A 12,388-nucleotide genomic window follows, 5' to 3' on the forward strand; every position below is an offset into this window, starting at 1 on the left:
TCTGAGCTGGAACAAAATGGCTTCCTTCTCCCGAAGTCACCAAACTATGCTTGAAACTATTCTAGTTTAAGACAACAACAAAAAGTTGCTCGTTTTATGCAATTAAAGTCCTCTATGCAAATAACTCATAACAAAACAATTGTTTTTTAAACCCCCTTTAGAGAAATTTGTGTGCTTTTTTTGTTTGTTAAGAACTCAAATTCTCTGTTTGAAATGTCAAAGAAGAGACTTGAACAAAATTGGTCCAGCTAGGCAATAACTGGTATGTCATCCTTCAGGTTTCAAATGCAAATAAAATAGTATAACTTTGAAATAGGTTCATCTGCCACAGATCTTTACTTAAAATCAGACTTATCTTGGAAAAAAATTGTTTCGTATGACATGAAATTAATTTCAGCTTAATTACTATAATAACATCTGTTATTTTTTTTTCCCCAATCCATCTGGCTTAAGCACTTCAAATGGCATCTTCTGTCAATCAAATAGGTTGATACATCAAGTGTCATCATTAAGACTTAAAAACAAGCCCAAGATACAAAGACAACACTTAGTTAAGTTTATAGTACCATTTTTCAAAATGAAGGAACTATCCTTGCAGGTTTCAGTAGAAGGTACTCACAACTGAAAAGCAACCAGCCCACAACTAGTAAAATAATCACTTATTAGTGTCTCCTAAAATTGAAATTTTATTGACAACGCAAGATTTAAGTGCTGTAGGTTCAGAGTTTTTACTTACAACCAAAAAAGCCACAAAACAACTTTATTTTTGAAATTAAAAAAATTAATTACAGGATCTTTTAAGAAAATATTGTAGTTCTCAGTATCCAAAATAATATGCTGTGCTCAGAATACATTGATTTAATCAGAAACTAATTGAAGATGTAGAAGTGAACACTAAATAGGAGCAATGATGGATAAAGAACAAGAACAGTCATCAGAACTGTTTGCCTAGTTACTTACGCTATTTGCTCATCAAAATGTCCTGTATATATTTGTTAGAGAACCTAGTTGCTGATCTCTGACCAAACATACAATTCTACAGTTACATATTTGATAAAATTCAATTATCCTGACTGTTATATGAGCAGATCATATATGGAATACAGCACAGAACATATATGGAATACAGCACAGAACAACGCTAGTTTTGTATACATATGATGCCTGCCTTTTACGGGTAAGTAGCTAAACGTTTTACTAACATGACAAAATCCTCTGATTAGTGCAGCATTCATTAAATGGTGACAGATGCTAGTATTAATTACATATTGAGTGGATCATTTTCCCATTATGTTTCTTTTGTTACCAGCCTTATCTTTCTAGTTATCAGCCTGTCCTATAAGCAGATTAAGCACCAGACTTTTTTTCGGGGGGGGGGGGGGGGGGGCCGGGAAAGGTGGTCTATATTCCTTGTTTGACCAAAGTGAGTGACGAACCTTTTCTACACTACCCCACCATATGGATTCCTCTCATGCACTTTTCAAAACCTGTACTTATCATCTGTTAGACAATTAATAAGAGATTTTATTTTGAACTGTTATTTGTGTGGCTATCCAAGTCATCTTATGTTTAATGTTGGAAGCCATATGATTTATTGCTTCCTTTGTACAAACAGATAATGTCTATTGTTGTTTGTGATGAACCTGGCAAAATTATAACTGGCTTATCAAATATTAATTTGGCATTTCAAGAGTGATTAAAAAACACGTACAGTGAAAGGTAGATGGAAAGGCACATGTTAAACAAGTTGCCATCCTTGATGTCAGTCTTGAGACCAAAAAAAAAAAAAAAAGATTCCCATTCTATTTAATGTTACATGCACTCGCACAAAACAAAAACTATCCACTGTTCCCATGAATTCCAGCAGGATTGCTAGTCCACACTTTATGGCCAAGCATGTTTTTCTATTTAGTATGTTTATCCTGATGTGTACAACAACTTCGCCTCCATAACAACTCAAAGCATTCCTGGAGGGGGGGGATAAAAAAAAAAAAAAGAAATTGAAAAGTACAAATGGCAAAGTCATTCATTTAGAAATAATTTCTGCCATAAACCAAAAGGTTATAAATTGAAAGTTGACAGAGGAGGAGAAAGACATTGGAATAATAACGTTCAAAGGATGCTCAAGAGTCACTAATGTGATTTTGGTAGAGAAAGTTAAATACAATCCTAAAATTTAAATCACATAGAATTTTCCAGAAGACACAGGGAAGTAGCAATGCCTTTGCACATGGCAGTTGTAAGACTTATTGTTATTAAGAACAAAAGCTCCAATGGGAAGAAACGCAGCGAAAAGATACTAAAGTGACCAGGAAGTAGAGTCTGTTTCACAAGTGGAGACTGAAAAAACAAAACAAACCCTATCAAGAGAGCATATTTATTAAATATACATAACATTTTTTATACACACGCACACATATACACACATATATAACATTGATAGCTACACCCAAGGGCAGTATTCAAGCTAAAAGACATCCACACACAAAATAAGCTGTAAATTAGTCTGTATAACTGCATTTCTAACCATCAGAGAAGTGATGATCTGGAGCAGTTGTTCTGTGTGAAGTAGCAAGGCAAAAAAAGCCTCACTACCTTTGAAACACATCAAGTCCCATTTATGCTATGAAGATCTATTATGTGGCTGGATCAAACAGCAGGGACTAGGACTTAATGACCTGAAGAAGTCTCTTTCAGTCTTATATTTCTGCAACGGGACTGGTAGATGCCCACACAGGGGAAATATGTGGGATAGTTCCCCTGCATTTGTGAAGTTATGATTGCAGCCTTAAAATAGCTACTTGAGAAAAAATTCACTGATGGTTCAAAAGATCTCTCCTTCTATGCAATCCAACTGGTTGAACTGTATTCCATGAATACTCACTTATGCATCTGTACCTCTATAGAGTCTACTTTTAGAAGAGTTATTTGCAATGAGTTACAAGGCTTCCCCCTTCTCCTTATGCTTTCTGCATAAGCTACTTCAAGGAGGAACTGGTTGCTAATCTTCCTTTCCTAACTTCTCAATGGAAGGGCATACTTGCCACTGAGTAGTCAATACCTTTGTTTATAAAGTCCTGATTAATGGCTCTAATTTTGAAATGTAATTGAAATTGAATTTGTATCTGGGATGGAAGCTGTCTCTTGCTGCAAAACAAAAAGTTACCATCAGGGTCTCCTTGTCACATTTTGGACACAAATACATCCACACAGACAAGTGGGTGTATTTCTAGCTATTTTTTTTTTCAACTACTGCTGCCTTTGATTGGTTAGAAGAGTTCAAAGTAGCCTCTGCTTTTGTCTGCTTCCAGTATCTTGTTTGCCCACAGCAGGCCTTGATTTCCTTTTTCCAGGTGTCCTAGTTTCTCTAGATTTGGGTACAACACAAACAAGCATGCTGAAGTACACCTTGCTATTATTACAACTGACAATATTGAAAGTAATAAATAAATGGTTTCCAATTTATTTTTGCAGTAATAAAATTATTCATATGCTTAAAGCTGGGGATGTGTGCCCCTGTGGTATCACACCGTAGGTACTCTCTTTGTCAGTCTTGTCCTCTTTATTTGACTATTGTGCTATACTTAGCTTCAGCAAACTTCTTAATGTATGCTTAACTGCTCTCAGAGACTTTTTTTTTTTTTTAATTTACAGCAATTCCAGTTCATTTATTTTTAGTTATACAATATACAATAGTTTGGGCCTCCTGTACTTATCTTGAGGCAGTAGCAGACTTCAAAAATGACTTCTGGAGAACATCCCCTAACATATCAGGCTGCATGACAGAAGAGAGACGTCAGTTCCCTAGAATGAGGGAAAAAGCTAAACAAAAGCCACAGACATTTCACATGGCTTGTTTGAACACAAAGCCTGCTGCCATGGACTTGCTTTTCTCCGCAGATATGGCCTCCTTGTCCAGCTAAATTTTTTGCCCTAACACATTCTTAAGACCTTCTGTATTTGTACAGGATTTCTGGTTCTATGACAGTTTGACTTGATAGTCAGCCGATACCTGGAAATCCTGGTCATGACCAGAGGTACATGCACTCTGGAGCTGTATAAGACATGCTCAGTAAATCAATAATTTCATCCTGAAGGAGTTGAATTTAGTTCTCGTGTAAAGCCCAAGTAGACCATTCAAAGTAGGGCAACACTCACAGAAATATGGGAGCCTTCATACAAATCCACCATGCAGCCACAAACTCCCTTTTTGTTTTTAAAGAAAAACAATGGACTGTTTTGAAACCATTGACATCGAAGAATGGGACTATTCAAAGTAGCAAATTTCAGCATTCATGTAACTATGCGCAAGGTTGGAGGCTTAGACTGTAAGGTCTTTCAGGCAATGACTATTATTTATTAGGAGACTGCCCAATAGCATTCTGGGAATGTGAACCAACAACTAGGCCTCCCAGATGCCAACACAGTATGGCTAAATACATTTTACATGATACGTAACTTGGCACATCGGTGATGCGTATACCAACAATTACTATTTTTGACACAAATCTCTTCTCAGGAGACTCTGTAGCCTCCAGAAAGGCTAACTAGCATCCAGAAGTTTTACGTGTACAGCAGTTAAAACTGCAGAGATTACTTATGTGAAGTTAGTTGTTTTCAACAATAGCGAATTCAAATGTGATTGAATTGGGAAGTTTTGCTGGAATCAGATACATCAGCTGCAGAGGATACAGTGACGTATTCAAATACATATGTTCACTGCATCATACTCAAATGATCTTACCATCATAAAATCAAAAAGAAGTTTTTCAAATAATCCAAACCAGTTCTTTTTCACTGACACTAACTTCCTGGTAATGCTTTTGTATAATAAACATTTACAGAATAATTTTAACTTACTTCCACTGACAGTTACAAAGCTTTTTGCACAGTTTATGTTAACTGACTTTGGTTTGTTTTTAGGATATATTTGAGCAGCTGAAAACCAAACCACAATAGGTATCTGAAGTGTTTGACAGGAAACCGATATGAAAACCAAAAAAACTGAAGACAATAATAGAACTAAGGAACATCTTATTTTTATTATCGGAGTGCAAAAATGAATGGTAAAAAACCCATAACAGTCAATTACATATTCCATGAACAAGCGCGGCACTGATATGATTCCCATGAGGTCAATGGGACAGGCCCATTACACGACAGAAAAGCACGTATTTCCCAGCTATTGTGGAGCACCATAATTACTCTCAATTTTGGTGGAACTCAAAGCTCCCTAAGGTTGCCTTGTCAGTTCTACCTTAAACATTTTTTTTTGAGGAGAACAAAACCAGAACCCCTTCCGAAACTGCTAAAGACACTGGTGATTTAAAAGGAAAATCTTGGCACCAGAGAGACTGAAAGAATGAGCATATAATATACAGACGACAGATCATTTGGAATTTCAGCTGAACTTCAGACTGTCACCTCCCTCTCCCTCTAATTTCTCAATTACAAACCTGACAATTCCCTTATCCCTAGAAGAAAACATGTTCACTATTATGGTTTACTTCGGGAACACAAAACAAAAACTTCCTCCTAGTTTCAAAATATGTTGGGTTTTTTCCAGTGAGACATTTTAAAAATGTTCTCTGAAAAATTTTTGAAACTTCGCAACTTATAAATCAGTATGTCCAGCCTGAGACAAGCATCTATGTTCATCTCTTGTACATACAAAGTCAACCTAGTCAAAAATAGGTCAAAATGAAAGAAAAATTATAGAAGATTTGCATTTTTATTTCATAACCTTACAAACTCATAATCAGATTTGTTAAATCTCATTCGTTTACTGTCAAATATTCCTCATTGATGAGTACTATTAGATTATTCTGAAAAACGTTCATATAGCAGATTTTGCAGCATATTTCAAAAAAAGTTCAAAAAAATCTCTTCCAGGTCGTTTAGCATTGCTTATTTCCCTGATCAGAAAACCAGTTATGTACACAGCCATAAGGCAGGACACCTAAACATCTGCAGGTACCATATGGAAAATATACACAGTCTTCCCATTCCCAGATGGGCAGTTTAATTTTATTTTCCTGGAATGAGATGTTAGATTATTGTTTCCCCCCACTTTAAGTCTAGTTACTCTGCAGTTTAGCACAGCTAAACTTGTCTTTCCTTAAGACAAATACTGTGACGTTACTTAAGGATTTGTTATTTGTTTACTTCAAATCTTAGTATCTCATTTATTTGTGAGGCATTTCTGGGAGTAAACTTAAGTTTGTTTTAAGGTTACAAAATCAGAGATGCGTATATATTTTTTCCCCACGGCTACTAAATTTTGAAGGATCATTTTTCCCCTTCCCCTCCTCTGGTCCTCACCCAGAGCCCCTTCCTACAGGCTTGGGATACTCTGGGTAGAATGAATCTCCCACACACAGAGGCTCCTCGTCCAGACACACTTTCATCTGTGCTGGGAAATAACCCTTTTTGGTGGCAAACCCTTACCTGCTCCCCAGCTACTTACCGACACCACATCCCAAGGCTGCAGCAAGGCGCGCCCAGCCCTCAGGAGGCCAAGCCAGCAGCACTTACCGGTGGCGCCCCCCGGGTCGCTGCCTGGCGGCGCTAACAGGCGACCCCCGCCCTCCCCCGGCACGGCGCTGCCAGCCCCTCTGTTCTTCACCAGCCCGTCCCCAAGGACGGGCCCTCGCTAAAGCCGCTGCTGCCTCAGGTGCGGGGGGCAGGCCCCGGCCGCCTTCCTTCCCGGGCGGAGGCAGAAGCGGCGACCATGAGGCGAGGGGAAGAGAACTGGGGGGCGGACGCCGCTCCCCGCCCGCGGGCAGCCCGGCACCCACCTCCCGCCGGGTGACGAGCAGCTGGCAGAAGTCCTTGCTGGGGGCCGGGGCCTGCCCGCGCCTCTCGAACACCTCCTCCCGCAGCAGGGACGCCATTTTGGGACGCTGGAAGGCGGTGTCTATGGCAACCAGGAAGAGGCGGACATCACGCGGGGTCACCGGGAGCCCAGCCCCCTCTTAAAGGCGCAGGGCCGGTAGTAACGCGGCGGCCGGGCAGGGTCTTCGCCCCCGCCGCCGGCTCAGCCCCGCTCCCCCGCTGGCGCCACCCCCTCCCGCGCCCCCCGCCCGCACCCGAGGGGAGACACTCGCGCGGACCCAGGGGTGACGACCCCGGCGGAGGGATACTGCCCGCCGAACGCCGACCCCGCCGAGCGCAGGGAGCGGGGCGCGCACAGGGCCGCGGCGGGGGCTGCGCGGGGGGCGGCAGCCGGGGCAGGGGCCGCGGCCGCCCGTCGGGCCAGGGGGCGCGCAGGCCCCGCCGGGGCCCCGGCGCCGGGAGAAAGTAGTCCCCCAGCCTCCCCCTCGCGCCGCTGGAAGGGGTTCGGCGGCGGAGGCGGCGGACGAGGCGCTGCTCTGTGCTGCGGCTTCAGCTGATAATTGAAGGGAAGAGAGGCGGCTGCTGCCGGGAGGAGGGGAGGCACGGAGCGTCTGCGGAGGCCGCATCGGGACAAACTAGGTACCCGGGGCCCCTCCGCTCTTTCAGGGGGCGCCGGGGAGGCGGGCGCGGCGCGGGGCGGCGTGGCGCTGGGCCCCTCGGCCGCCTCCGGGCCGGGCGGCCGGGCCTGTTGTGTCATCCCCGGCATTAGCCGAGCTGCCCTTCCCGGCGGCTCGGGGCAGGGGGAGGGGAGCAGCGCCATCCCGGAGCATTGTTGCGGATGGGGGGGGCGGGGGACGACCCGACGCCGCGCTGGTGAGTGTGTGTGTGGGGGGGGGCCCGGAGGTATCTGATGGGGCGAGGGGAGGGGGCCCTCGCTGAGGAGGGAAGGGGTGGAAATGGAGCTGACAAAATGGCCAGGCAGTCACCGGAGCCCGCTCTGGGGACATCCCCTCTCCCCCAGGCGCCTCGCCTCGCCCGGGCCGCCCGGCGTGTGGGGGGAGCGCGGCCTCCCCTCTCCGGGCCCTGTGTAGCTGCCGATACAAAAGGGCAGTGTCAGTGTTGACACTGCCGTACCGATTTGTATGCCCTTCCCTGTCGTCTCCCTCCCCCACTCTGCTTGGCCCCCTTTTCCCTCATGGCTCGCTCTTTCTTCTTTAATTTTTTTTTTATTTTTTTTTTTCCCTGAAGGAGCTATCGAATATCTCGAAGGAAAAAATAGCAACTCCTCTTTCCTTCCCCCCTGCCCGGCTCGATAAAAATGCTAAATAATCGGCCGACGTCCATATTTCACAAGCTTTTGGAGGGGGAGAGGAAGAAGGTGGGAAGAGAATGGAGGCGCCTGTCGGGTCGGAGTTACAGGGCTGGCTACCCGCAGGAGGGGTTATTTTCGCAGTTAATGTTTTCGAGCCGATGTTTTTGTTGCTTTCCGTCAAGAAGCAAGTTGCCTGGTCCTCGCGCTTGCTTGCTTGCATAATGCGTCGTACTTGGAGGCTGATCAAACGCTGGGTTCTGCCTTTCCTGCCCGGCTCTTCCTCCTTCCCTGCCCCGGCGGCTGCGGGGGCTGGGGGCGGGAGGACTTCGGCGGGGCTGGGGGCACTGACCCCGCCGCCTCCCCGTTACTGCTCTGCGGAGCCGGGGCTGGGAAACAAACCGATACCGGGGCTTTCGCCAGACCTGTAGGCCCGTCTTCCTGCTGTTCAACTTTTTTATTGTTCCCCCTTCCCCCCCCCCTTCCTAGTGCACTGGCTTTCTCGACAGCCAGGGGTTTTCACAGAACGGGAGTCCGAAAGTCTAGACTGTGAACCGGAAAATAATAGGGGAAAGAATGGAAAGTTATGTCAAGGGCTTTGGGGGAAAAACATCGACGTATCGAACAAAGGTCCTGCCTGTATTGGAGAGAGAGGCCTGCATGTGAGGCCTGATTGTGTCGCATTTACACACGGGGAAGAAATGAGTGCTTGGTACTGGCCTAAATTTATTCTGTGAGTCTGGCATGCAACTTGGGAACGTTTTTACAGTGTGTGCAGTTTGTTTTGAGGGTGGTTTTATTATGTGTAGCAATCCAATAATAATTTTATTTTGAAAAAATTTTTTTTTCCAAAAGACTGTTAGTTTTTTTTTTTCTTTCTGCCTTGTTCAGCAGAAATAATATTGATCCAGAGGTTCTAACACCATAACACAAAACTTTACTCAAACAGGATAACTTCCACAGTTTATGTATTGTGTATCTTGTGAATATTGAGCTTCCTGGTGCTTTAAAGGCTGTCAGAAAGAGGAGTTAAGTAGTTACCACCTGACAAATATGAAGTACATCCTTCATAATGAGAAAGAAGAGGAATTTTAATGACTTAAATTAATTTTTCAAGCTTTTCTTAGGGGTACTGTCACTGTGGATATACTTCCTTTATAAGACTTTAAAAGCTAGCAAACATTGCTATGATTACTTCTGTTTATCTCTGGTATGTTCTCTTCTCTCCAGTTCTGTCTGTCTCTCTGCCCTCCTACCCCCAAGACTAGACTTCTAATTGTACAGGGGTGGTTTTTTGGTATTTAATTTCTGCTCAAACAGATTTGTGAGGTCTTTAAGTTTTTCATTATGCTAAAAGTTTTAAAATATATTTTATATAAAATATATATATATAAAATATGCATAATGAACATGAAAGCAGTACTTGAAAAACAACTCTATAATTTTCTATTGTTTGGTAGCCTAAGTAATAAATATTGATAGGAATGAAATGTATTTATGAAAACATTAGTATTTTGGTTTTTGCAGCTAATATTTTAACAATTAATGTTATGTTTGAACTAAAGTTTTAAAAGCAGTGTTCTGGTGAGTAAATACTGTAATTAGTACTTATAGTTTTCAGGAACTTACATGTTTTTAACTTGTAATAGTTTCTATATTTGTAAAATGTAGCTGATTGTGAATGGCTTGGTTCTGTATATACACAGGTTTTGATCTTAAAATTGATGGGTATTTTTAGTTTTTATTGTTTGGTGTATCCTGTTGTGGTAGAAATATAGGTAATCTGATTCCCCCCCCCCCCCCCCCCCCCCCGGTCTCTGAAAAAAATGGGGAGTAGTAAGCTTGAATTGACAACTTCAAGTCTGAATGTTCTTCAGTGTCCATATGTAGGAACCTAAACAGGTCTTAGCTGTTAGTAGAAAAATTGTAGGTCATCCACAGTGTGGCATTACTACTTATTAATATAGCAGATCTACTTCAGTAGGAGTGCCGACCTGTTGAGTAAGAGGCTTATGAAAATGGAGTCTTTTGATGTCTTGCAAAAGTTCTTCAGGCCAAAGTGACCATTAGGGAAACAGTAAATGAATAATCGGAACTGTCATTCTCAATCAGGAGTCATGCACAAGTTCGTTTTTTATTTTCCTTTTTATATTGCACTTTGTTTGTCTTCAAACACAGAATGCAAATATTATAGAAAAAAATGTAATGAAAACGTGTTCTTATAAAATCGTTGCTAAATTTGAGGTCCCAAGCTATAGGCAACAAAGACACTGTAGACCTTCTGTAGCAGTTCAGCAAAAACGTAGTACAGTTGACTTTAATGTTGTGAATGAAGCCATGACGAATTTTTGTGTGGGTCCTTACATCACAGATAAGTACAGTTATTTACTTTGAGGCAATCCAGGAAGGTAACCTGACTAAATTCCTTTTGTTTCTATGCAATGAACCTGAAGCATGAGTAGGGAAGTTACTGTTTTGACTAACCTACATGTTTGTACTTAATTTGCAGTGTAAGTGAATCTCGGAACTACCTGTGTTAATCTTATAGGCCATGCTATATTTTCTAACACGCTAATTAGTAAGCAGCATGTAGAGCACTTCTGATCATGGGTCTGTCTTCCATCACACTGAGACTAAATTATTGTGAGAAAATATAATCAAATCCCAAAGTTGTGCAACATGTTGTACTATCACATTGTCAAAAACTTAACCTGGAATGTTTCTGGGATCTCCTGTTGGCCTGTTCGATGGTCTGTGTCCTGTTCATCACCTGTTAAATAAATTAGTAATGCTCCCTATAAAACACTTCGTGGACTCTGACATTCTTAATAGTGGAAACTTTTCATCAAACTGTCACTGCCCCATTCAGTACTGACTCTGAAGGTAGTAGTACATTTGAATTTCTTGGTAGGGTAACAGATTACCTTTGAGTCAGTGGGTTTATTTTTCTGAAGAAGTAATTCTTACTTTGAAACTTGCTCTTGATATTTTAATCTATATATAGTATCATAGCAGATTTATGGCAATATATGAATCAACTTCTTGCTGAGCATTTTCATAGCTTAAGTTTTAATTTGGGACGTAAGGTTGGTAACTGCAAAACAAAGTGACATTAACTCTTTCTTACCTCCTGATTTTTTTTTCAATTCACATGAAATAATGTGTTTCTCGAGGAGCAAAACTGTTTTCAGACTTCTCACTGGTGATCAAGTATGACAAAATGCTTGTACGTAGCTGCTTGTTTCAGCATGTCTTTTTTTTAACAAAATGATTAACTTTAAAACATGAATGCAGCAATCTTCTGTAAACAGAAAATTTCTAGCTACACATGATATCAAGTGTGAAAGACAGCATTAAGTCAACCAGCTTCTCCATTGCATGCTTTCAGATACCAGTGATGGTTACTTTGGTGTGAAGGTTAGTTTTGAAGAGCAATTGTTCTCCTAATCCTGCCATGTGATAAAATTTTTCTCATCAAGTCGGTAGAATCTAACTGTGTAAATATGCAGTCATATTCTCCTTTAATTCTGTCTGGCAGCCAGGGTTTGAGCACACATAACCAATCTGTTTACTCTCACTGTCTATAATAAGGCTTGTCTTGCAATGTACTGACTCTTGCCAGTCTTACTTGACTCATGAACATACTCAGTACAAATATGGCAGAAAACTGCCATGTATGAGAGCAATAGATAGTCAGCTTCTGAAGTGAAGACTTTTATGTAGGAAGAACTGGAAAAGTTAGGTGTATATCAACAAAGTTAATCACAGTGATCTAATACTGGACTTCAATAGTAAAGATGCCTGAAAAGTACTAGCAATGGTGTTCAAGCCATAGTTGCCTTCAGTTGTTACAGAAAAGCCTCTCTTGTCATGATTCAGAGTAAGCCAGTTTGGAAAGGACCTCTGGAGGCCACTTGGCCCCGCTCACCACTTGACTTTATCTACTCTTGAAGAAATAGTTTTTCACTGATCACTGTACTGATAAAATAGCTCCATCTTCTTCAGTGATAAGAAAGGAAAGAAACTAACAAACCTCCAAAGGTATGTGTGGAGAGCAAACTGGAAGGATTCTATAATGTGTAGCAATACAATGCTGTCTCATGGAGCAGGGGGAAATCACGGTTTCTCAGTGTTTTATGAATGGATTGGTTTGCTTTGTGATGGTGTCCACAATAGAGTGCACATGCTGAATTGCAAAGATTTGACCTTCTTAAAAGGTATGAAGGGGTCCGAGTCATCTCCTGG

At 42.0% G+C, this 12,388-nt stretch overlaps 2 protein-coding genes across 8 annotated transcripts in view; one reads left to right on the forward strand and one right to left on the reverse strand.

The window, feature by feature from the left end:
• Window positions 1-6,914, reverse strand: part of FBXO36 (F-box protein 36) — a 30,885-nt gene extending 23,971 nt beyond the window's left edge. The window contains exon 1 of the mRNA XM_009469382.2: window positions 6,798-6,914. Within this exon, the coding sequence (XP_009467657.1) occupies window positions 6,798-6,893 (96 nt within the window). The 5' untranslated portion in view covers window positions 6,894-6,914. The remainder of the gene's footprint in view (window positions 1-6,797) is intronic.
• A 103-nt stretch (window positions 6,915-7,017) lies between these two features.
• TRIP12 (thyroid hormone receptor interactor 12) overlaps window positions 7,018-12,388 on the forward strand; it is an 82,679-nt gene continuing 77,308 nt past the window's right edge. For 3 of the 7 annotated variants that reach the window (XM_087740439.1, XM_087740444.1, XM_087740445.1), the window contains exon 1: window positions 7,018-7,473. The gene's annotated coding sequence lies outside the window, so the exon portion shown is untranslated. Of the gene's footprint in view, window positions 7,474-7,689; window positions 7,708-8,082; window positions 8,213-12,388 lie in introns of those variants that run through there. The other 4 variants (XM_087740440.1, XM_087740447.1, XM_087740448.1 and 1 more) reach the window with 4 other exon arrangements.

Source organism: Nipponia nippon, unplaced genomic scaffold (genome assembly GCF_047370975.1).
Source record: "Nipponia nippon isolate SJK-2023a ecotype South Korea unplaced genomic scaffold, ASM4737097v1 scaffold_7, whole genome shotgun sequence".
Taxonomy (NCBI): domain Eukaryota; kingdom Metazoa; phylum Chordata; class Aves; order Pelecaniformes; family Threskiornithidae; genus Nipponia; species Nipponia nippon.